The sequence below is a fragment of the Piliocolobus tephrosceles genome, chromosome 1, assembly GCF_002776525.5.
Source record: "Piliocolobus tephrosceles isolate RC106 chromosome 1, ASM277652v3, whole genome shotgun sequence".
Classification (NCBI taxonomy): Eukaryota; Metazoa; Chordata; class Mammalia; order Primates; family Cercopithecidae; genus Piliocolobus; species Piliocolobus tephrosceles.
In genome coordinates, this window is record NC_045434.1 from 69989004 (window position 1) to 70013628 (window position 24625).

General features: G+C 38.6%; 1 protein-coding gene across 15 annotated transcripts in view; it reads left to right on the top strand.

Moving 5' to 3' along the window:
• Positions 1-24625, top strand: part of RPS6KC1 (ribosomal protein S6 kinase C1) — a 218062-nt gene that overhangs the window by 161274 nt on the left and 32163 nt on the right. For all 15 annotated transcript variants that reach the window (XM_023203758.1, XM_023203767.1, XM_023203768.1 and 12 more), the window contains 3 exons: positions 6115-6162; positions 7732-7864; positions 22764-24359. In XM_023203758.1, the coding sequence (XP_023059526.1) occupies positions 6115-6162; positions 7732-7864; positions 22764-24359 (1777 nt within the window). The remainder of the gene's footprint in view (positions 1-6114; positions 6163-7731; positions 7865-22763; positions 24360-24625) is intronic.

Consider the following 24625-nt stretch of genomic DNA (forward strand, 5'->3'; position numbering starts at 1 on the left):
GTTTTTAAATTGATGTGTTCTAGTCTACAAATGAACAAATTCTGTTTGAGGGTTAAAGAAGCTATTATTTTGTCCTTTATGCTGACAGTTCCATTACAGATTGGCCTACTGTTGGCATTAAAAAAAATGTTTGGCTCCTTATGATCTTTGTGCATGCAACTATAATATTAATGCAGCACCATAGCACTGTTCATTAAGAAATGACTTTAAATGAGGTTGAAGCGTGTAAATTTGGAAAGATACAGATGTTAAATGCAGTCGTTTCTCTTTGTGTACAGCTGTATGGCTAATAATTTCCAAGCGGCTAAAGCTCTTGTTAGCAGGAGTGCTAGTGTGTTAAGAATGGCTCTATAAATAACTTTAAGAACTGAAGTTGAAGGTGCTTCTTTTAAAGACTATTGTTAACTAAACATTATTGCCAAACAGATGGAAAGCATTCACCAGCCTGATGTTTTTGGGTCTAATTATATTATCACCAGCCCTGTACGGCTCAGTTGAAGAGGTGTATCCAGAGGCCAATTTATAATCATTTAGCCAACACCTGTTTGGGAGAAATTGACAGTCAAAGGGCACATTTTTAAAAAATCACATATGTTCTTGTGTTTATTGCCTCAATGTGAACGTTGTCTAGTTGCACACAAACTTCATAGGAGAAGAAAATATAAACAAAGCAGCATTTCCCAGCCTTGTTTATCCATCTTAATTTTGTTTTTTTTGTTTTTTTTTTGGGAGATGGAGTCTCACTCTGTTGCCCAGGCTGGAGCGTGGAAGTGGCATGATCTCAACTTACTGCAACCTCTGCCTCCCGATTCAAGCGATTCTCATGCCTCACTCTCCTGAGGAGCTGGGATTACAGGTGCCCACCACCATGCCTGGCTAATTTTTGTATTTTTAGTAGAGACGAGGTTTCATCATGTTGGCCATGGCTGGTCTTGAACTCCTGACCTCAGGTGATCCATCCACCTTGGCCTCTCAAAGTGCTGGGATTACAGGCATGAGCCACTGCGCCCAGCCAATTTGACCTTTTTATCTGATCTGCTTCATGCTTCATGGCTAAGTGAGATCAGTAAAGAGGTATCACTCCTGATTTATGCAGGTATATTTTGTTGAGTCAATTAAGAGGCTTTTTATAGGGAGAAGTTCTTTCCTTTGATTGTACAGCTTCCAAGCCTTTTACCTAGTGAGATGTATTCTACTTCATATAGATGTGTCTTGTTCAAATAGAATTGGCTTTCTGGTAAGTGACTTAACAGTCTCACCTCATATAGGCCAGGTGTGATGGCTCACGCTTCTAATCCCAGCACTTTGGGAGGCCAAGGCGGGTGGATCACAAGGTCAGGAGATCGAGACCATCCTGGCTAACATGGTGAAACCCCGTCCCTACTAAAAATACAAAAAATTAGCCAGGCGTGGTGGCGGGTGCCTGTAGTCCCAGCTACTCGGGAAGCTGAGGCAGGAGAATGGCGTGAATCCAGGAGGCAGAGCTTGCAGTGAGCCAAGATTGTGCCACTGCACTTCAGTCTGGGCAACAGAGCAAGACTCTGTCTCAAAAAAAAAAAAAGTCACACCTCATATAAAAACAAATGAGACTGAAGGAGCACTAAATGTCTTCACAGATTCAACAGATGTTCAAAATATGTTTATTGAGCTCTCCTTTGCAGAAAGAGGGCCATGGTGCCTCCTTTTTACATTCTTTTTTTTTTTTTGAGACGGAGTCTCGCTCTGTCACCCAGGCTGGAGTGCAGTGGCCGGATCTCGGTTCACTGCAAGCTCCGCCTCCCAGGTTTACGCCATTCTCCTGCCTCAGCCTCCCGAGTAGCTGGGACTACAGGCGCCCGCCACCTCGCCCGGCTAGTTTTTTGTATTTTTTAGTAGAGACGGGGTTTCACCAGGTTAGCCAGGATGGTCTCGATCTCCTGACCTTGTGATCCGCCCGTCTCAGCCTCCCAAAGTGCTGGGATTACAGGGTTGAGCCACCGCACCTGGCCTCCTTTTATATTCTTGATATGTTGATTTAACTCTTAAAGTTCACAGATGTGTTTTCATATTTTGGAGGCTCAAGATTTGTGTTGATTATAACTCAAAGGGCAGCTATGGAGAGAATAAGTCTATCCCATCTGAAAAATAATAAAAGTCAAACCCTTTGTTTCAACTGATGATCCCACTATTTCGTTTTAGTGTTTTTCCTTCTTCTGACATACTTTGCTATTGAAAGGCTTATATATGTCACCTGTATTTTCTTATCACTCATTATTAACTCCGTGCAATCTGGCTTTTATCCTCAGCAGTTCACTGTACAATGCTGTATTGAAAGTTACATATGACTTCCTAACTGCCCTAACCAGTGATGGTTTCTCAGTCCTCATTCTTCGTGGTTTCTCTCTGTTGTTTGGCATAGATTACACTCATCTTAAGCATCCTCTTTCTCTGTCATCTGAACCACCATGTTTTCTCTTTGTACTTTTCTCACTACACTTTTGGTTATTGTCTTATTTACTCACAATATTTCAACTATGAATATTTTCAAAATTCAGAAATAAATAGTATGGCTTAGCAGTTAAAGAGAAAGAAACCTGGAGCCAGACTACCCTCTACCACTTATTATCTTTGTGAGTATGGACAAAGTCCTGAGGTTAAAGAAGTTCCAGTGTTTCAGAGTGCACTCCAGAGAGATGCAATCAGTTTTATGTTTATTTCCTTATCTGTAAACTTGATTAATAAAAGATACCTACCTCTTTGGATTGTTGAGAGAGTTACATGATTTAATTCCTTAAAGCCCAGCACAGTGCCTGAAATAAAGGAAGTGTTCCAGTGGGATTCATTCTTGTGTCTTTAGTTTTTATCTTTAGGGAGAATGCTCAAATATAAATCATTAGTACCGACTTATTTTCTAAGCTCTATTCCCATGTCGTCATTTACCTTACAAACTTTTAGACTTGAATTCACTAACCATATGTTTATTAAACATTCACTGTGTGAGAACAGTGTATTATGTGATAGAATAATTTTTATGCTATTGGTTTTCTATTGCTGTCATAACAAATTACCACAAAGTTGGCAGTGTATAACAACTTAATTATTAAAGTTATATAGGTCAGAAGTCTAATACAGTTGCTGGTTTGAAATCAACGTGCTGGCAAGGCTATATTCCTTACTGGAGGCTCAGGAGAGGAATCTGCTTCCAAGCTCATTCAGGTTGTTGACTGAATTCTGTTCTTTCCATAGAGTTGTAGGACTGAACTCTGTTTCTTTGCTGGCTGTCAGCCAAGGACTACTCTGTACTCCTAGAAGTTGCCTAGGTTCCTTCTTAGGCTTGCTATGAGATCCTAGAAGCCTCTCTTCAGTTCTTGCATGTGGGCCTTTGCACCTGAGAGCCAGCAGCCATGCATCCCTTTCATGCTTTGAATATGATTTTCCTTTCAGCCATATCATTTCTGTGCTTTGCATTTCTTTTTGTAGAAGATAGTTCTCTGTTTTTGAAATGGATTCATGTGATATTTTGGAACCCACCCAGATATTCCAGTGTAATTTCTCTGTTTTAAGGTCTGTACCTTAATTATATCTGCAAAGGCCTTTTTGCCAGTAACATAACACGTTCACAAATGCTGGGGATTCTTAGGGTGTGAACATCTTTGGGGCCCATTATCCTGCCTTACCACATGCACATAAAGAGCTTGAAGTCTCACTGGGAGACAGACCCCCAAATTGAAGGGTTAGAGATGCTACAATAGATGTTGGTGCTGTGTAAAACAGCAGAAGAAAGGAAGAAAGTAGTCAGTGTTACTGAGAGATAGAGTGACATTTGTGCTGCATATGGAAAGATGCATACTTGTTTGATAAGTGGCTGGGGGAACATTTCAGGGAAAAAGAAGCAATAATAGTGATAGCAGTAATAGCAACTGGCTGTACTTTTATAAGATTATCTTACTGAAATCCTCACATTTGTTAGATACTGTTACCGACCTTTATAGCTTCTACATAATAAGAATGTCTTATGTCCATAAGAAGACATGTCTGTAATGTCTTTTAATGTAGAATAGAATGGTCAAATTATTTCACTGGGCCAGACCTGGTGGCTTATCCCTGTAATCTCAGCACTTTGAGAGGCCAAGGCAGGTGGATCACTTGAGCCCAGGAGTTCAAGACAAGCCTAGGCAATACAGTGAGACCCCTGTCTTACGGGGGGGGGGGGGGGGGGGGGGGGAAGATTCATCCAGGCATTGTGGCACATGCCTGTAGTACTAGCTACTTGGGAGACTGAAGTGGGAGGATCGTTTGAACCTGGGAGGTTGAGGCTGCAGTGAGCTAAAAATCACACCACGGCACTCTAGTGTGGGTAGCAGAGTGAGACCCAGTCTCAATGAAAATAAAATAAAACAAAATAAATCGTTGACTTGTTGGGAAGATTAATATTGATTACACATGGGTAAAGTATAGCACATAGTAAATGCTTAAAATATGGCAGATTAGAGAATAGAGGGTGGATAAGAGAAGTGCTTAGGAGGTACAATTGATTTGATTGGTTTAGAATTGATTCTAAATACTTGGTATTTAGAAGGTGATCAGTGTATAATTGTTGAGTACTGGATCAGTCACTTGTTCTGAAGGTGGGAGGCAGGAGAGAGTTCATAGTAACTTAGACCACTGTTTCAGAGCATGCATGGAAGATGGTCTTACTTAGTACCATAGGAGGAGGAGCAGGCTGTTTGTGTGTTTGTTTGATGAAGGCAGGGCCTTGGGAAGAGGATATGCGGTACCTGTGAGAATATTGTATTGAAATTAATGGAAATTTAAGTAGTGTAGGTCAGACACTCAGAAGACAAAGATGAAATTGTCACTATTTTTCAACTTGATTATCTAAAATGGAATTTTCCATCTTCTCAAACTGGTTCCCCATCTCAACTTTTCTGTTTCTTCTCACCTTTTAAAAATTCTTTATTTTTTTCAACTTTAACATCTTTTTTTTCATCCTTAATTTCTGTCTCTCCTTATCCAGTGGTGGGCTGGTAGATATTTGACAGCTCTCTCGTAGGGTGAAGAGGCTCATTTGCAGAGTTTGCTGATTTCTGTAGTACAAATCCTCCTCCCATGGCCAATTTCAGTCTGCGGCTGCTTTTGTTGTATAATGACAAACTTGAAAAGCTGTAACAGAGACTGCATAGGCCAGCAGAGCCCCAAATATTTACAGTCTGGCCCTTTAAAGAAAAAGTTTACCAATCTTTGCTACTGTAGTATTTCCAAAATAATAAAGCCTTAGTAGGGTGGGATAATTTCACACTTCTGTTAATTTATTTTATCCATCAAGATGAGGGGTGGGAATGAGTAGTTTAAGGGGGCAATGTGTGAGAGGTTATGAAGGGTCTTGAGGTCATTTTATGGGCTGAAGCTTTTTCTCTCAGTGAGATAAGAAGAGTGCCATGTTCTAACTTATGTTTTAAAAAGAAAACCCTGGCTGCTGCTTTGAGGATAAACCACGGGGCAGCACAGATGGAAGCAGGGAGGTCAGTTGGGACACCATAGTTACAAGTTAGGTAAGAGTTGGTCTTTGCTTGAATCAGAGTATTAACTGTGGAAATGGTAAGGTGAGTTCAGATTCTGGATACATTTTGAAGACAGAGCTGATAGGATTTGGTGGAAAGAGGTGTTAAGGTGAATCCAGGGTAAAGTGGTACCAAAAGGATGCCTTAGGCTAGAGCCTGAGTTATTGAGATCACATTATAGCAAGTTGCTACATAGGAGATTTTAGGAAGAAAATTGAGACTTGAACAATTTTTTTTGAACCACTTTCTGTTGATCATATATGTTCCAAGAGGGAAAACTCTGTTTAAAATAATATGTCCTTTACTTCTAAGAAATACATTTTAAAATACTTTAGGAAACAGTAATGTTTCTAAAATATGCCATTTTTAGAAAAGGAAACCATAATAAAGCCTATTTTGGATAAGATAATTTTGATCCTATAATTTGCCAACTTAAAAAAAATTATTCAGAAATGAACAATTTTGGGAGGGGATTAAATTTCAGCCCTGCCCCACTCTTAAAGTTTAGTTTAAAGCTAAGAGTTAAATGTTTCATTGTATTGTTAATAAATTATTACTCATGTCTTTTATGTAGGTTTTACTTGTAATGGACACAAGGACAGAACAGACTTTCATTTTAAAAGTAAGTAAAATTTGTAGCCAGGTGCGGTGCCTATAATCCCAGCACTTTGGGAGGCTGAGGTAGGCAGATCACCTAAGGTCAGGAGTTCGAGACCATCTGGCCAACATGGTGAAACCCCCGTCTGTACTCAAAATACAAAAATTAGCCGGGTGTAATGGTGGGCGCCTATAATCCCAGCTACTCGGGAGGCTTAGGCAGGAGAATCACTTCAACCCAGGAGGCAGAGATTGCAGTGAACCAAGATTGCACCATTGCACTCCAGCCTGGGCAACAAGAGTGAGACCCTGTTTCAGAAAAAAAAAAAGAGTAAGTAAAATTTATATGTTTAATGAATTTAAAATTTTAATTTCAAATTATGCTTCTGAAAGAAAATATTTTAGTTAGTATTTAGTTAATACTAACTAAGTAGTTAATATTTCCCCCCTAGGTTTTGAATGTCTTTTAATGTTGTTTCTGGTGGTATTTATTTACTTTTTTTTTTTTTCTATCCTTCCATCATGGTTGATAGCATGCATTTAACAATTTTTTTTTGATACAGAGTATGGAGGAAATAATTTGGATAAATTGAAGAATCATTTCGTGTTGTTTGAATGTGTAGTGTGTAAATACATCTCAAGAACTTTTTTATTATAATCGTGAAGACTACACACAGTCTCACCTTCGATTATCACTACAGTTCTTAAGAGCTAAAATTTTGCCTTAAAGTCTTGTTACAGGTATTTTGGGAAAGCATTATCTGCATTCCTGGTCCTCTTTTTGATCTAAATTTAATTTTGATTCTATACATAATGTAATTTATAACTAAATTAATCAGGAGAGAAAGAACCCTCAATTTTGAAATTTTGAAATTGTATTTGGAATGGGCTGTGCTAGTACATAGTCTGAAAATATCCTAATTTAAGCACTTTGACAGCATTCAGAAGATGAATTTATTAATTTTATATTTCTTTTTCTGATGCTTTTTCTTTTTCTGATAAGGCATGGCGGTAGGTCACATTGACACATACTGAAACACGTGTGTGTGTGTGTGTGTGAGTGTGTGAATATACTTTATCATTGACATTTCCCCAGTTTTTAAAAACAGAGTATGACACCAGAAAATAGACAAACCTTATTCCTTGTAAGAAGACTTAATATTGTTTGCACTTCTGGGGGATAGGATTTTAAAATTGCCTGCTTAATCTAAGAATACACTTTATGTCTCAGGAGTTTGCATTGGTCTTACAATGTCTACTGCTTTAAAGATATAGATAAGTAAAATAAAGCTTAAGAAAAGGTCACAGAGAAATAACTGTGTGTCATCCTGATGACTTAGTTTGAGAGCATCTCTAATAAAAACACTGACCCACGTAATTGATTTTAATGGCAGCTTTGTGGCATCTTCCTTCTCTGGATTCACGCCAGATGCCATCAGCAGAGCCTCCAGGGACTGGGGGGCATAGAGCAGCAGATGAGTGGTTTCTCTGAAGCCCAGAGTAACTCAGATAGATTAGTTTGGTTGATAAACACAGAGCACAGCAGGCTCCAAAGGCAACTGAGGATACAACTGACCTTTTTGTTCTCTGTCAGGGTCTAAGGAAAAGCAGTGAATACAGCAGGAACAGAAAGACCATCATCCCCCGCTGTGTGCCTAACATGGTGTGTCTGCATAAGTACATCATCTCTGAGGAGTCAGTATTTCTTGTGCTGCAGCATGCAGAAGGTTGGTTTGTAGTTTGGATTGTTTATGCAGTGAAGAATGTCACCTGCTTAGCTTCCAGTTTCTCTCTGTCATTTCATGAGCAGATAGAATATCTGAAACATGTTTAAGAAACCATTTCCTATTCCTCTGCTCTACCTCCCTACTTTGAGTTGTGAGGGAAAATGAAAACCCAGGTGAACAGCAGATTTCATGTGAACTATGGTACCATTTGTAGATTTACTTCACTACTTACTTTCTCATGAAATTTACCTAATATAATGAGAACTTTAATGTGAATGTGTGGTAAGAGAGCTAGATTTTATTTTAGTGATATTTTGTTCACTTGTTCCCTGCTGAAAGGATACATTATGTTAGATGACTAAAATGAAAAGCATCCCCTGAAGAATTAATTAATTACCTCCTTCTTTTAGAAGTCAAGGGTGTTTGCTTAACATTTGACGTTACCTAGTTATTCTGATCTGAGTTTTTATGAATACAGCCATTGGCATCACATATGGATACAAAGCAGAGGCATAGTTCTCTGCCTTCAAACTATTTATGAAATTTCAGCTCTTTGTAGAGGGAACAGGTGGCAAAAAATATTATGTTTTGATTTTTTTTTTTGCCCTTTAATACCTGAATTTAAATAAATAGTTTTTTATTTAGGATGACTGCAAACACATATAAATATAAATTCACTTAATACATATTGCCATTTGACTTTTAAGAGGTGTTCGTAAAATAGTAAAAAAATTTTAATTGTTTCCCGTATTTCGTGAAGGCATTATTATTTTTATATAACTATTGTACTTTACTAATAGGCATAACATTTGTATTTAATACAATTTTTTAGGAAAAGAAGTCATTGCTTTCTGGAATGAGGTCTCATATGTTAACGAATGCAAGATTTTTGATGGGGGCAGTAAACAATATTGTTTATTGTGAAGTACAGCACAAGATAACTACAGATGGAGGGAAGACCTCCATATGCAGTATTTAATAGGAAATTCAGAAGGGGCTCTATGGTCTCTCAGGTATTAAGAGAGTTAATTGTGTGTGTGAATTGGATAACTAATTCACCTTTGTTCAGACATTATAGACAGCTTTTATCTGAGGATACCAGTGCATTACAGACATTATTGAATTAGAGGTCATGTCATCTGATAGCGAAATACAGCCACCTCTGGTGTGGAACAAAATAACTTGCGTAGTAATAATCCATAATAATTTAGAACAAGGTCAGTAGGATGAATGTAATTATAGTCAATATTCTATTACCCAGTGTGGATTATTCATGTTGGAGATTATCTGTGGCAAAATTTTCAATTTTAGCTTACCTCTGTTATTTGTAGCTGTATCTTCCTCTTCTTCCTCTTCTTTTTCCTTCTCCACATAATTTTTCAGTTTTTTTCTACCGTCTTCTCACTATCCCTTATACCTCTTGAAGCTGATGTTTCAATTGATTTTACAGGAACAGTGTGGAAAATTTTTATAATCTTTTAAAGTCATAGACTTATGACTTTTTTTTTTTAATTATACTTTAAGTTCTAGGGTACATGTGCATAACGTGCAGGTTTGTTACATATGTATACTTGTGCCATGTTGGTGTGCTGCACCCATCAACTCGTCAGCACCCATCAATTCGTCATTTATATCAGGTATAACTCCCAATGCAATCCCTCCTCCCCCCTCCCCATGATAGGCCCCGATGTGTGATGTTCCCCTTCCCGAGTCCAAGTGATGTCATTGTTCAGTTCCCACATATGAGTGAGAATATGCGGTGTTTGGTTTTCTCTTCTTGTGATAGTTTGCTAAGAATGATGGTTTCCAGCTGCATCCATGTCCCTACAAAGGACGCAAACTCATCCTTTTTTATGGCTGCATAATATTCCATGGTGTATATGTGCCACATTTTCTTGATCCAGTCTGTCACATATGGACATTTGGGTTGATTCCAAGTCTTTGCTATTGTGAATAGTGCCGCGATAAACATACGTGTGCGTGTGTCTTTATAGCAGCATGATTTATAATCCTTTGGGTATATACCCAGTAGTGGGATGGCTGGGTCATATGGTACATCTAGTTCTAGATCCTTGAGGAATCGCCATACTGTTTTCCATAATGGTTGAACTAGTTTACAATCCCACCAACAGTGTAAAAGTGTTCCTATTTCTCCACATCCTCTCCAGCACCTGTTGTTTCCTGACTTTTTAATGATTGCTATTCTAACTGGTGTGAGATGGTATCTCATTGTGGTTTTGATTTGCATTTCTCTGATGGCGAGTGATGATGAGCATTTTTTCATGTGTCTGTTGGCTGTGTGAATGTCTTCTTTTGAGAAATGTCTGTTCATATCCTTTCCCCACTTTTTGATGGGGTTGTTTGTTTTTTTCTTGTAAATTTGTTTGAGTTCTTTGTAGATTCTGGATATTAGCCCTTTGTCAGATGAGTAGATTGCAAAAATTTTCTCCCATTCTGTAGGTTGCCTGTTCACTCTGATGGTAGTTTCTTTTGCTGTGCAGAAGCTCTTTAGTTTAATTAGATCCCATTTGACAATTTTGGCTTTTGCTGCCGTTGCTTTTGGTGTTTTAGACATGAAGTCCTTGCCCATGCCTATGTCCTGAATGGTACTACCTAGGTTTTCTTCTAGGGTTTTTATGGTGTTAGGGCTAACATTTAAGTCTCTAATCCATCTTGAATTAATTTTCGCATAAGGAGTAAGGAAAGGATCCAGTTTCAGCTTTCTACTTATGGCTAGCCAATTTTCCCAGCACCATTTATTAAATAGGGAATCCTTCCCCCATTTCTTGTTTGTGTCAGGTTTGTCAAAGATCAGATGGCTGTAGATGTGTGGTATTACTTCTGAGGACTCTGTTCTGTTCCATTGGTCTATCTCTGTTTTGGTACCAGTACCATGCTGTTTTGGTTACTGTAGCCTTGTAGTATAGTTAGAAGTCAGGTAGCATGATGCCTCCAGCTTTGTTCTTATGACTTAGGATTGTCTTGGCAATGTGGGCTCTTTTTTGGTTCCATATGAACTTTAAAGCCGTTTTTTCCAGTTCTGTGAAGAAACTCATTGGTAGCTTGATGGGGATGGCGTTGAATCTATAAATAACCTTGGGCAGTATGGCCATTTTCACGATATTGATTCTTTCTATCCATGAGCATGGTATGTTCTTCCATTTGTTAGTGTCCTCTTTTATTTCACTGAGCAGTGGTTTGTAGTTCTCCTTGAAGAGGTCCTTTACATCCCTTGTAAGTTGGATTCCTAGGTATTTTATTCTCTTTGAAGCAATTGTGAATGGAAGTTCATTCCTGATTTGGCTCTCTGCTTGTCTGTTACTGGTGTATAAGAATGCTTGTGATTTTTGCACATTAATTTTGTATCCTGAGACTTTGCTGAAGTTGCTTATCAGCTTAAGAAGATTTTGGGCTGAGACGATGGGGTTTTCTAAATACACAATCATGTCATCTGCAAACAGGGACAATTTGACTTCCTCTTTTCCTAACTGAATACCCTTGATTTCTTTCTCTTGCCTGATTGCCCTAGCCAGAACTTCCAACACTATGTTGAATAGGAGTGGTGAGAGAGGGCATCCCTGTCTTGTGCCAGTTTTCAAAGGGAACTTTTCCAGTTTTTGCCCATTCAGTATGATATTAGCTGTGGGTTTGTCATAAATAGCTCTTATTATTTTGAGGTACGTTCCATCAATACCGAATTTGTTGAGCGTTTTTAGCATGAAGGGCTGTTGAATTTTGTCAAAAGCCTTTTCTGCATCTATTGAGATAATCATGTGGTTCTTGTCTTTGGTTCTGTTGATATGCTGGATTACGTTGATTGATTTGCGAATGTTGAACCAGCCTTGCATCCCAGGGATGAAGCCCACTTGATCATGGTGGATAAGCTTTTGGATGTGCTGCTGAATCCGGTTTGCCAGTATTTTATTGAGGATTTTTGCATCGATGTTCATCAGGGAGATTGGTCTAAAATTCTCTTTTTTTGTTGTGTCTCTGCCAGGCTTTGGTATCAGGATGATGCTGGCCTCATAAAATGAGTTAGGGAGGATTCCCTCTTTTTCTATTGATTGGAATAGTTTCAGAAGGAATGGTACCAGCTCCTCCTTGTACCTCTGGTAGAATTCAGCTGTGAATCCATCTGGTCCTGGGCTTTTTTTGGTGGGCAGGCTATTAATTGTTGCCTCAATTTCAGAGGCTGCTATTGGTCTATTCAGGGATTCAACTTCTTCCTGGTTTAGTCTTGGAAGAGTGTACGCGTCCAGGAAATTATCCATTTCTTCTAGATTTTCTAGTTGATTTGCGTAGAGGTGTTTATAGTATTCTCTGATGGTAGTTTGTATTTCTGTGGGGTCGGTGGTGATATCCCCTTTATCATTTTTTATTGCGTCTATTTGATTCCTCTCTCTTTTCTTCTTTATTAATCTTGCTAGCGGTCTGTCAATTTTGTTGATCTTTTCAAAAAACCAACTCCTGGATTCATTGATTTTTTGGAGGGTTTTTTGTGTCTCTATCTCCTTCAGTTCTGCTCTGATCTTAGTTATTTCTTGCTTTCTGCTAGCTTTTGAATGTGTTTGCTCTTGCCTCTCTAGTTCTTTTAATTGTGATGTTAGAGTGTCAATTTTAGATCTTTCCTGCTTTCTCTTGTGGGCACTTAGTGCTATAAATTTCCCTCTACATACTGCTTTAAATGTGTCCCAGAGATTCTGGTATGTTGTATCTTTGTTCTCATTGGATTCAAAGAACATCTTTATTTCTGCTTTCATTTCGTTATGTACCCAGTAGTCATTCAGGAGCAGGTTGTTCAGTTTCCATGTAGGTGAGCGGTTTTGATTGAATTTCTTAGTCCTGAGTTCTAGTTTGATTGCACTGTGGTCAGAGAGACAGTTTGTTATAATTTCTGTTCTTTTACATTTGCTGAGGAGTGCTTTACTTCCAATTATGTGGTCAATTTTGGAATAAGTGTGATGTGGTGCTGAGAAGAATGTATATTCTGTTGACTTGGGGTGGAGAGTTCTATAGATGTCTATTAGGTCCGCTTGGTGCAGAGATGAGTTCAATTCCTGGATATCCTTGTTAACTTTCTGTCTCGTTGATCTGTCTAATGTTGACAGGGGAGTGTTGAAGTCTCCCGTTATTATTGTCTGGGAGTCTAAGTCTCTTTGTAAGTCTCTAAGGACTTGCTTTATGAATTTGGGTGCTCCTGTATTGGGTGCATATATATTTAGGATAGTTAGCTCTTCCTATTGAATTGATCCCTTTACCATTATGTAATGTCCTTCTTTGTCTCTTTTGATCTTTGATGGTTTAAAGTCTATTTTATCAGAGACTAGGATTGCAACCCCTGCTTTTTTTTTGTTCTCCATTTGCTTGGTAGATCTTCCTCCATCCCTTTATTTTGAGCCTATGTATGTCTCTGCATGTGAGATATGTCTCTTGAATATAGCAGACTGATGGGTCTTGAGTCTTTATCCAGTTTGCCAGTCTGTGTCTTTTAATTGGAGCATTTAGTCCATTAACATTTAAGGTTAATATTGTTATGTGTGACCTTGATCCTGCCATTATGATATTAACTGGTTATTTTGCTCGTTAGTTGATGCAGTTTCTTCCTAGCCTCGATGGTCTTTACATTTTGGCATGTTTTTGCAATGGCTGGTACCGGTTGTTCCTTTCCATGTTTAGGGCTTCCTTCAGGGTCTCTTGTAAGGCAGGCCTGGTGGTGACAAAATCTCTAAGCATTTCCTTATCTGTAAAGGATTTTATTTCTCCTTCACTTATGAAAGTTAGTTTGGCCGGATATGAAATTCTGGGTTTAAAATTCTTTTCTTTAAGAACGTTGAATATTGGCCCCCACTCTCTTCTGGCTTGTAGAGTTTCTGCCGAGAGATCTGCTGTTAGTCTGATGGGCTTCCCTTTGTGGGTAACCCGACCTTTCTCTCTGGCTGCCCTTAAGATTTTTTCCTTCATTTCAACTTTGGTGAATCTGGCAATTATGTGTCTTGGAGTTGCTCTTCTTGAGGAGTATCTTTGTGGCGTTCTCTGTATTTCCTGAATTTGAATGTTGGCCTGCCCTACTAGGTTGGGGAAGTTCTCCTGGATGATATCCTGAAGAGTGTTTTCCAACTTGGTTCCATTTTCCCCCTCACTTTCAGGCACCCCAATCAGACGTAGATTTGGTCTTTTTACATAATCCCGTACTTCTTGCAGGCTTTGTTCATTTCTTTTTCTTCTTTTTCTTCTTTTTTCTTTTTGTTTCTCTTCTCGCTTCATTTCATTCATTTGATCCTCAATCGCTGATACTCTCTCTTCCAGTTGATCGAGTCGGTTACTGAAGCTTGTGGATCTCACGTATTTCTCGTGTCACAGTTTTCATCTCTGTCATTTCATTTATGACCTTCTCTGCATTAATTATTCTAGTTATCAATTCTTCTACTCTTTTTTCAAGATTTTTAGTTTCTTTGCGCTGGGTACGTAATTCCTCCTTTAGCTCTGAGAAGTTTGATGGACTGAAGCCTTCTTCTCTCATTTCGTCAAAGTCATTCTCTGACCAGCTTTGATCCATTGCTGGCGATGAGCTGCGCTCCTTTGCAGGGGGAGATGCGCTCTTATTTTTTGAATTTCCAGCTTTTCTGCCCTGTTTCTTCCCCATCTTTGTGGTTTTATCTGCCTCTGGTCTTTGATGATGGTGACGTACTGATGGGGTTTTGGTATAGGTGTTCTTCCTGTTTGATAGTTTTCCTTCTAATAGTCAGGACCCTCAGCTGTAGGTCTGTTGGAGATTGCTTGAGGTCCACTCCAGACCCTGTTTGCCTGGGTATCAGCAGCAGAGGTTGCAGAAGATAGAATATTGCTGAACAGTGAGTGTACCTGTCTGATTCTTACTTTGGAAGTTTCCTCTCAGGGGTGTACTCCACCCTGTGAGGTGTGGGGTGTCACACTGCCCCTATTGGGGGATGTCTCCCAGTTAGGCTACTCAGGGGTCAGGGACCCACTTGAGCAGGCAGTCTGTCCGTTCTCAGATCTCAGCCTCCGTGCTGGGAGATCCACTGCTCTCTTCAAAGCTGTCAGACAGAGTCGTTTGCGTCTGCACAGGCCTCTGCTGCTTCCCCTTTTGTTGTTTAGCTGTGCCCTGTCCCCAGAGGTGGAGTCTACAGAGACAGGCAGGTTTCCTTGAGCTGCTGTGAGCTCCACCCAGTTCGAGCTTCCCAGTGGCTTTGTTTACCTACTTAAGCCTCAGCAATGGCGGGCGCCCCTCCCCCAGCCTCGCTGCTGCCTTGCGGTTAGATCGCAGACTGCTGTGCTAGCAGTGAGGGAGGCTCTGTGGGCGTGGGACCCTCCTGGCCAGGTGTGGGTATAATCTCCTGGTGTGCCCGTTTGCTTAAAGCGCAGTATTGGGGTGGGAATTACCTGATATTCCAGGTGTTGTGTGTCTCAGTTCCCCTGGCTAGGAAAAGGGATTCCCTTCCCCCTTGCGCTTCGCAGGTGAGGCGATGCCTCGCCCTGCTTCAGCTCTCGCTGGTCGGGCTGCAGCAGCTGACCAGCACCAATTGTCCGGCACTCCCCAGTGAGATGACCCCAGTACCTCAATTGAAAATGCAGAAATCACCGGTCTTCTGTGTCACTCGCGCTGGGAGTTGGAGACTGGAGCTGTTCCTATTCGGCCATCTTGCTCCGCCCTACCGACTTATGACTTTTAGATTTTCTACTATTTTAGATCCTTCTTTACTATCGACCATACTTGACTTTGAGTGGTCACATGACCATAAAATTTGTCTCTTTTGACCATTCATTTTAGGTGTCTATTGTTTAATTTTAAGATGGAAAGATAGTAAGTTATAATGCAAATAGAGACTCTGGATTAATTAAATATTCAGCAAATTTATTGAGCATGTACTGTATAGTAGGCTCCTTTTTAGGTGAGCAAGACAAGAACATTCTTTTTTTTTTTTGGATGGGGGTGGTCAGGGTCTTGCTCTGTCTCCTAAGTTAGAGTGCTATGGTACAATCATAGGTCACTGTAACCTTGAACTCTTGGGCTCAAGTTATCTCCTGCCTCAGCTGGGATTACATGCGTGCAACATGTAATCCCTGGCTAAGTTTTTAAAGTTTTTGTAGAGATTGGGTCTCTCCGTGTTGCCCAAGTTGGTCTTAAACTCCTGGCCTCAAGCGATTCTCATGCCTCAGCCTCCCAAAATGCTGGGATTGCAGGTGTAAGCCAGCACGCCAGGCCTGAAACTTAAATTCTTGTTGTGAAAAGTCAAACAGAAAAACAAAAAGCAAGAGAACATTGGATAATAAAAGGAACTATACAGATCTTTAACAAAGGGAGATCTAACAGATAACAACTGGGGGACTATGTTGAATTAAGTAGTCGAGGGAGCTCTCTCTGAGAAGGTGGCATTTAAGAGAAGTTCTGAATGACGAAAGAAACAACATTTGAATGTAAGATACAGGTACGGGGATGAGTGTAAAAACAAACTTGGGATGTTTGATGACCAAGAAAGGCATCATTTGGTCGGAATGGAGCAGAGCGAGGACAATGTGAGGCACTTGTTGGTACATGAGGCTGTTGGAGAAGTAGACAGGAGCCTTGTACAGCAGAGTAAGGACTTTGCCTTTTATTCAAGTGCATTGGGAAACCATTGGACTTCTTGAGGGGTGACACAATCTGACACACAATATGGATTTGAGATTAGGAAGAGGAAAATCTGCAGTAATTTCTCAGATTTGGCTTCAGCAGTGCAGTGAACTGGGTGATGAACAGTGTGTTTTCTTTTACACATCAGTGACACCTCCGTAGATTAGGAAGTTGGTCTGTGTCATAGAAAAGTAACTTTTCATATGTGCGAATAGTTATTACTGAGAAAGCAAACCTTGAACAGTTGTTTTCTCCATAACATGAATGCTTTGAATATTTATGATTTGTAGATTTAGCTTTCCATTGCTTACAGAACTACTCATGATTTATGTGAGTGTCTTGGACTCTTTCTTTCCGTTTTTAATTCATTTCATTAGAAATATATTGAGTGCTTGCTGGGACACAGGCATAGTTCTAATTTGGCAGTGAACAAAACAGAAGACTTTGCCTGTATGGAGCTTACATTACATTATATTATAGAGGCAGAACAGATAATAAGCAAATATTTAAGTAAATATATGACAGATGGAGGTAAATATGCTATGGAGAAAAACTAAAGGAAAGGGGAAGGGAATGCTAAAGGGGTGAGAAGGGGTGGTTTGCTATTTTTATATAGGGTGGTCATCTTATTGAGAAGGGACATTTGACCAGAGACCTTCAGGAAGCAAGAGAGGGAGCATTGTAGATATGTAAGGAAAGGATGTCTTGGCAAGAGGAAACAAATAGGTCCACAGGCTTAGAGGCAGGGGTGTGCTTGGTGTTCAAGAAGCAGCAGGATCAGTGTGGCTGAAGCAGAACAGAAAGAGCGGTAGGAAGAATGCTTAGAGAAGTGAGGAGGCAGGCAGGCAGATCCTGTATAGCATTATAGGCCACGTTAAGAACTGGACTTTTATTCTAAATGAGCTAAGACATTATTGGGTCATGCTGAGCAAAGGATTGATGAGATAGGGATCATTTGCTACATGGTGGAAAACAGAATGTAGGAGAGCAGAACAAAAAGCAGGGAGACCAATTTTGGAGTTGTTGCAGCACCCCAGGTGAAAATGCTGATGGCTTGGACAGGGCATTAGTGGTGTAGGTCAGGGGTCCCCTGGCCACAGACAGGTACCTGGAGGTGAGTGGCGGACAAGTGAACATTACTGCCTGAGCTCCGCCTCCTGTCAGATCAGCAGTGGCATTAGATTCTCATAGAAGCACAAACCCTATTGTGAACTGCACATGCAAGGGATCTAGGTTGCACACTCCTTAGGAGAATCTAATGCCTAATGATCCAAGGTGGAACAGTTTCACCCCAAAACAATTTCCATCCTCACCCCCACCCCTGTCCCTGTCCATGAAAAAATTGTCTTTCATGAAACTGGTTCCTGGTGCCAAAAAGATTGGGGACTGCTGGCATAGGTGGTGAAGAATGGTTATTAGAATCTGAATGTATTTTGAAGGTAGAATGGGCATGATTCTGTCTTACATGATTTCAAAGTTTTTGGCTCAAATAATTGAGATAATGTAGTTTCCATATACTAAGCTGTGGAAGAAGTAAATTTAGAAGGAAAATCAGGGATTCTGTTTTGGACATGTGAATTTGAGATGCTTATTAAATATTCAGGTGATGTTGAGTAGACAGTTAGGATATATCAGGCAGGATTTTAGGAGAGAGGTTTAAAATGTTTACTATTCCTTTTAATAAAGCCCTTTCTTAAACTATTTGAGAGAGAAAGGTTGGGAAGCAGAATGTATTCAGTCAAGGCCATGAGAGTTTAAGTTTCTCAGCTTAGGGATTGTGTAATATTCATCATCTATATGATGAATTAGTAAAATACTTGGTGTTTAGAAGGTACTCAGTGTATAATTGTTGAATACTGGGTCAGTCAGAGAAAAGATGAAAGACCAAATTAAAAGACAGAAGTTGCAAAAGTCTCTGACTGTGGATATACAAAATAGAAAGGAGGTAGAAAAGAATTTCTCTCCAAGTTACTTAAGGCCCCAAGGAGTAAAATGATTCTCCTTTTATTAATTAGTTTTCTAAAATTATAAAACTAATTTATAAAATAAATTCAAACAAAATAGAAGTTTGTAAAGTAAAAATAAAAATTATCCCTTCCTATTCACTTTGTTGCCTAGACCTATTCCCCAGAAATAGGCACTCTTTTAACGGTTATCATATATCTTCCAATAACTTTCTATGTTTATAAGCATTCACTCCCTACCTGTCTATTTTTAAAAAACTTAAATGGGTGTTACATATTGCCTTGAGCTTGCATTTTTCCCCCCATCTTAACAGTGTACCTTGGACACCTTTAATATATCAGTATATTTAGGTATGTATTAAGAGAGGCAGTACAGTATAGGGATTAAAAATAAGCACTATGGAGCCATGCTGTGTGAATATAAATGCTGGCTCACCATTGCTAGTGTGACTTTGGGCAAGTTATTTAACCTTTCTGTGCCTCAGTTTCCTCATTTGTAAAATAGAGATAATATTAATTACCTATCTTATAGGGTTGATGTGAGGATTAAATAGTTGTATATGTAAAAGGCTTAGAATAGTATCTGGTACATGGTAAGCATTGTGTATTTGCAAATGGCTATTACTGATGTTTACATTGTTTCCAGTACTCAATATAAATACATGTATTTATACATACATGTTTTTGTTTGTTGTATTTTTTGAGAATTATATGTAGGACAGATTTTTTTCACGTTGAATTGCTTGGCCAAAAGATGATTTTTGATTGCTGCGATAGCAGTGTTTTATTATACATATGAAATTTAAGTACTAATTCTGACCAAGCAAATTAACAAACTCACTTTGCAATCTTATAGAAAACCGAGAGATTTAAAATCTGAGGAGAGACAAAGAGTTTTAATTAAACATTATGAATTCTTAGTTTCATATCTTAAAATGGTTCAATATCTACAATTTTATGTCCTTCAAAAAGACTTAGAAAAGTATCATTTATAGTCTTAAAATTAGACAAATTTTAGGTACTTTAGCAATAACAGATTTTTTTTAAGGTTAATGTATATCTTTGGAAGAACATATGACCCCCAAAATGATGTTATACTTATAGATCCTTATAGATTCTTACTTATAGATTCTTTTCCTTGAAAGTTTTTCAAAAAAATTATAAAGATATTATCTTTTTATAACTCAGTTTAATAAATATTTATTTAATACCTGTTTTACAAGCTAGATAGAATCCTCTGCCTGCAGCTATTAAGACTTTTCAGTCTCGTAAAGGAGATAATAAAAGCATAAAAGTAATATTAATATGATGTTGTAAATGCCATAAAGGGTATGGAGGTGAATGATAGAGGATTCAGAGAAGATATATATTGTGTCCAGTTAAGGGATACAAAGAAATTGGTAAAAGAAAACAGATTCTGAAGGACCTTCAAGAATAGGTAAGATTTTCACAAGCAGATACTGGGGAAACTATTAGGAAAAAAACATTACAAGTATAAGCATGGTATGAGGAAAAGCCCATCATGAATTCTGTATTGAGTAAGGGGAGAGGACCAAATCATGGGTTGATAACTGTATTACTCAGGAGTTCAAATGCCTATGCAGAGTTGGTACATGATTCAGTAGGTGGAGGGAATTTGGCTTCTTGAATGCAGAAATGGCATAAGATCTGTGCTGAAATAGAAGATTAATTAGGCAGCAGTTAGTAGGGTAGAATGCTACAGGAGGGACTTAAAGTAAGGATCTAGTTGTAGTTATAGCATTATCCCCAAAAATGAAGACTTTAAGTACATTGAATTTTAGATTTCAGTAGTTTATTCAGTTGGAATTGGCCTAGGAATGAATGGAGCTTTTCTTAGAACTTTATTAAAAGGTACTGTTCCTTGCTGATCAGTGGAACTTTACAGATGCAGGTACTGCTTATACGGTACATCTCATCATCTGATTTAACAAGCAGTGACTTTTATGTCGTGCACATTGTGTAGGCAGTAGACATACAAAGATGAAAAAGACTTGATCCTTTCCTCAAAGTAGTCATCATCTAGGAGAATTGAAAACCACCCAAGTCATTTTATTTGGATTGCACACAGGAATCTTAGGTTTAGGTTCAAGCATTGTTAGACTGACACAATGTAGGTATTTGTGGTAAGACAATGTGAGTATTGTTGTCAACAGACTAAAGAATATAGACTCAATGCATAGCTCCTTTTAAACTTCAGTTGAAATATGGGGAAATGTGAAACACTGAATATACTCTGGAGAGGACAGAAAGCATTAGCTAAGAAAAAAATGAAAGGAAAAAGTTAAATGCCATAATGTCCTGTACCACTAACTGTTATCAAAGTGGGGAATATGACACAAAAATTAGCTGACTGTGGTGGTGCATGCCTGTAATCCCAGCTAATTGGGTGACTGAGCAGGAGGATAACTTGAACCTAGGAGTTGGAGGCTTCAGTGAGTTGAGATCCCGCCACTGCACTCCAGCCTAGGCTACAGAGTGAGGCTCTGTCTTTTAAAAAAAAAAAAAAAAGTTAAATAAATAGAATAGGGAAGATGGTTAACTACATCACTGCTACAAAGAGGTGTATGAGAATTCTATGGTTAATATTATGACTATTAGCCTTTATTGAGCATTTATTCTATGCTAGGTACCATGTCAGGTGCTATATGTATTTATTGAATTTCTTGAAATGAAATGTAGGAAGAGGTATTTTTGATATTTCCGTTGACTTTTTTACACATGCAATTGACTGTCAATGATTATTTTCTGGTTTAGGTACTCTTGGCATATGATGCTTAATGATTACACTAAACATGTGCTGAAAAATTGTCTTCTTTATATGAATAGAGGGATTTATTTTTAACACATCATTCTTTTTTATTTTTATTTATTTATTTTTATTATACTTTTAAGTTCTAGGGTACATGTGCACAACATGCAGGTTTGTTACATATGTATACATGCGCCATGTTGGCATGCTGCACACATTAACTCATCATTTACATTAGGTATATCTTCTAATGCTATCCCTCCCCCCCCACCCCACAACAGGCCCCAGTGTGTGATATTCCCCACCCTTTGGCCAAGTGTTCTCATTGTTCATTTCCCACCTATGAGTGAGAACATGCGGTGTTTGGTTTTCTGTCCTTGCAATAGTTTGCTCAGAATGATGGTTTCCAACTTTATCCATGTCCCTACAAAGGACATGAACTCATCCCTTTTTATGGCTGCATAGTATTCCATGGTGTATATGTGCCACATTTGCTTAATCCAGCCTATCATTGAACACATCATTCTTAATTTTTCATTTGTTTGCAACTGCAATTCTGTCTCCACAAAGTATACTTCTGCAGTTACTGCTTTTGAGATTTCTGGATCAAATTTAATTAATTATTCTTTCTTATAATACTGTTCCTAGTCACTACTGTTATAGCAAGTTTTGATACTTAGCTATAATTGTTAAACATAAACATTATAATTGACAAAAGGGATTGAGGTGTTTTAATGGTTAAAATAAAATAAAACTATGGTGAAATAATAACTACAAGTATTGCTGGTAAAATACTGGATTTTTTTTTATTTCTCTGATTTACATGAAAGTGATTTTTATGATTTTAGTTTTAAAGATATATGTCAGAATACACAGTCAGAATTTCCATAACTTGCTTCATTAATGGTTGTCCAATTAATCTTCCTCAGTAGCTTTACTTATACAACGTATTACATATGTGGCAGGGCATAAAAGGGGAAATATATTATTAATATGTTATTTATAAAGGCATAATTATATACCACATGCCAAATTCCTCCAATCCTGGACCGGACATTTTCAAAATGGAATAATAATATTGTTGATTTTTTCCCCCCCATTGTAGTATACAATTTAAACAGCACTTATTTATTTCCTTTTGACCAAGGGGCCATGCTTGAAAAAATTATTATGTAAACAGAGCAGAACATAAACAGATGCTTCTAAGACTAAATGATATTTAACTTTAGAGTAGAATTTTAGCTGTGAAATTTCATATTAGTGTTTGTTATAACTAATTTCCCTTCAAAGGAAGAAATAGGTTGTCACTTAAAAAAATTGATATCAGGAGATATGCTTGAAACCATACTCACCATTCAGCAATAACAACCATTTTATTAAATATGCTTATCTTATGGCACACTTGATATTAATGAGTATTATTGACTTGTTTTGATTGATTTTTTAAGATAGCTTTTGCTTTTCTAATGGCTTAAATAACTGTTAATTTGGAGATATTAATACTTTTGTTTGTTTTGTTATACTTGTTCACAGGTGGCAAACTGTGGTCATATATTAGTAAATTTCTAAACAGAAGTCCTGAAGAAAGCTTTGATATCAAGGAAGTGAAAAAATCTACACTTGCAAAAGTTCACCTGCAACAGCCAACTTCTAGTCCTCAGGACAGCAGTAGCTTTGAATCCAGAGGAAGTGATGGTGGAAGCGTGCTTAGAGCTCTGCCTTTGAAGAGTAGTCTTACTCCAAGTTCTCAAGATGACAGCAACCAGGAAGATGATGGCCAAGATAGCTCTCCGAAGTGGCCAGATTCTGGTTCGAGTTCAGAAGAAGAATGTACTACTAGTTATTTAACATTATGCAATGAATATGGGCAAGAAAAGATTGAACCAGGGTCTTTGAATGAGGAGCCCTTCATGAAGACTGAAGAGAATGGTGTTGATACTAAAGCTATTCAAAGCTTCCCAGCACACCTTGCTGCTGACAGTCACAGCCCCAGCACACAGCTCAGAGCTCACGAGCTGAAGTTCTTCCCCAACGATGACCCAGAAGCAGTTAGTTCTCCAAGAACATCAGATTCCCTCAGTAGATCAAAAAATAGCCCCATGGAATTCTTTAGGATAGACAGTAAGGATAGCGCAAGTGAACTCCTGGGACTTGACTTTGGAGAAAAATTGTATAGTCTAAAATCAGAACCTTTGAAACCATTCTTTACTCTTCCAGATGGAGACAGTGCTTCTAGGAGTTTTAATACTAGTGAAAGCAAGGTAGAGTTTAAAGCTCAGGACACCATTAGCAGGGGCTCAGATGACTCAGTGCCAGTTATTTCATTTAAAGATGCTGCTTTTGATGATGTCAGTGGTACTGATGAAGGAAGACCTGATCTTCTTGTCAATTTACCTGGTGAATTGGAGCCAACAAGAGAAGCTGCAGCAATGGGACCTACTAAATTTACACAAACTAATATAGGGATAATAGAAAATAAACTCTTGGAAGCCCCTGACGTTTTATGCCTCAGACTTAGTACTGAACAATGCCAAGCACATGAGGAGAAAGGCATGGAGGAGCTAAGTGATCCCTCTGGGCCCAAATCCCATAGGATAACAGAGAAACACTATGCACGGGACGATCCCAGGATGTTATTTGTAGCAGCTGTTGATCATAGTAGTTCAGGAGACATGTCTTTGTTACCCAGCTCAGATCCTAGGTTTCAAGGACTTGGGGTGGTTGAGTCAGCAGTAACTGCAAACAACACAGAAGAAAGCTTATTCCATATTTGTAGTCCACTCTCAGGTGCTAATGAATGTATTGCAAGCACAGACACTTTTAAAACAGAAGAAGTATTGCTGTTTACAGATCAGACTGATGATTTGGCTAAAGAGGAACCAACTTCTTTATTCCAGAGAGACTCTGAGACCAAGGGAGAAAGTGGTTTAGCGCTAGAAGGAGACAAGGAAATCCATCAGATTTTTGAGGACCTTGATAAAAAATTAGCACTAACCTCCAGGTTTTACATCCCAGAGGGCTGCATTCAAAGATGGGCAGCTGAAATGGTGGTAGCCCTTGATGCTTTACATAGAGAGGGAATTGTGTGCCGCGATTTGAACCCAAACAACATCTTATTGAATGATAGAGGTCAGGAACTTTTGCAAATGCATTTCTTTTTATTCGCTGTTGCTTCCAATTAACTGAGTAGGCGTTTTATCTTGTAATTAGTATCTTCATTTCCTGTCTAGAGCTTCATTATCAGTGCAGCAAATTCACCCCCAGTAATAGCTTCTAGTACTTAATGATGCCATTATTCTTAATGATACTGTTTTTAGCTACAAAAGGAGTAATTACAGTTCACTTCTGCAGAAAATGGAAGAGAAAAATGTTTTGATTTCTCCTGTCGTTTTGTT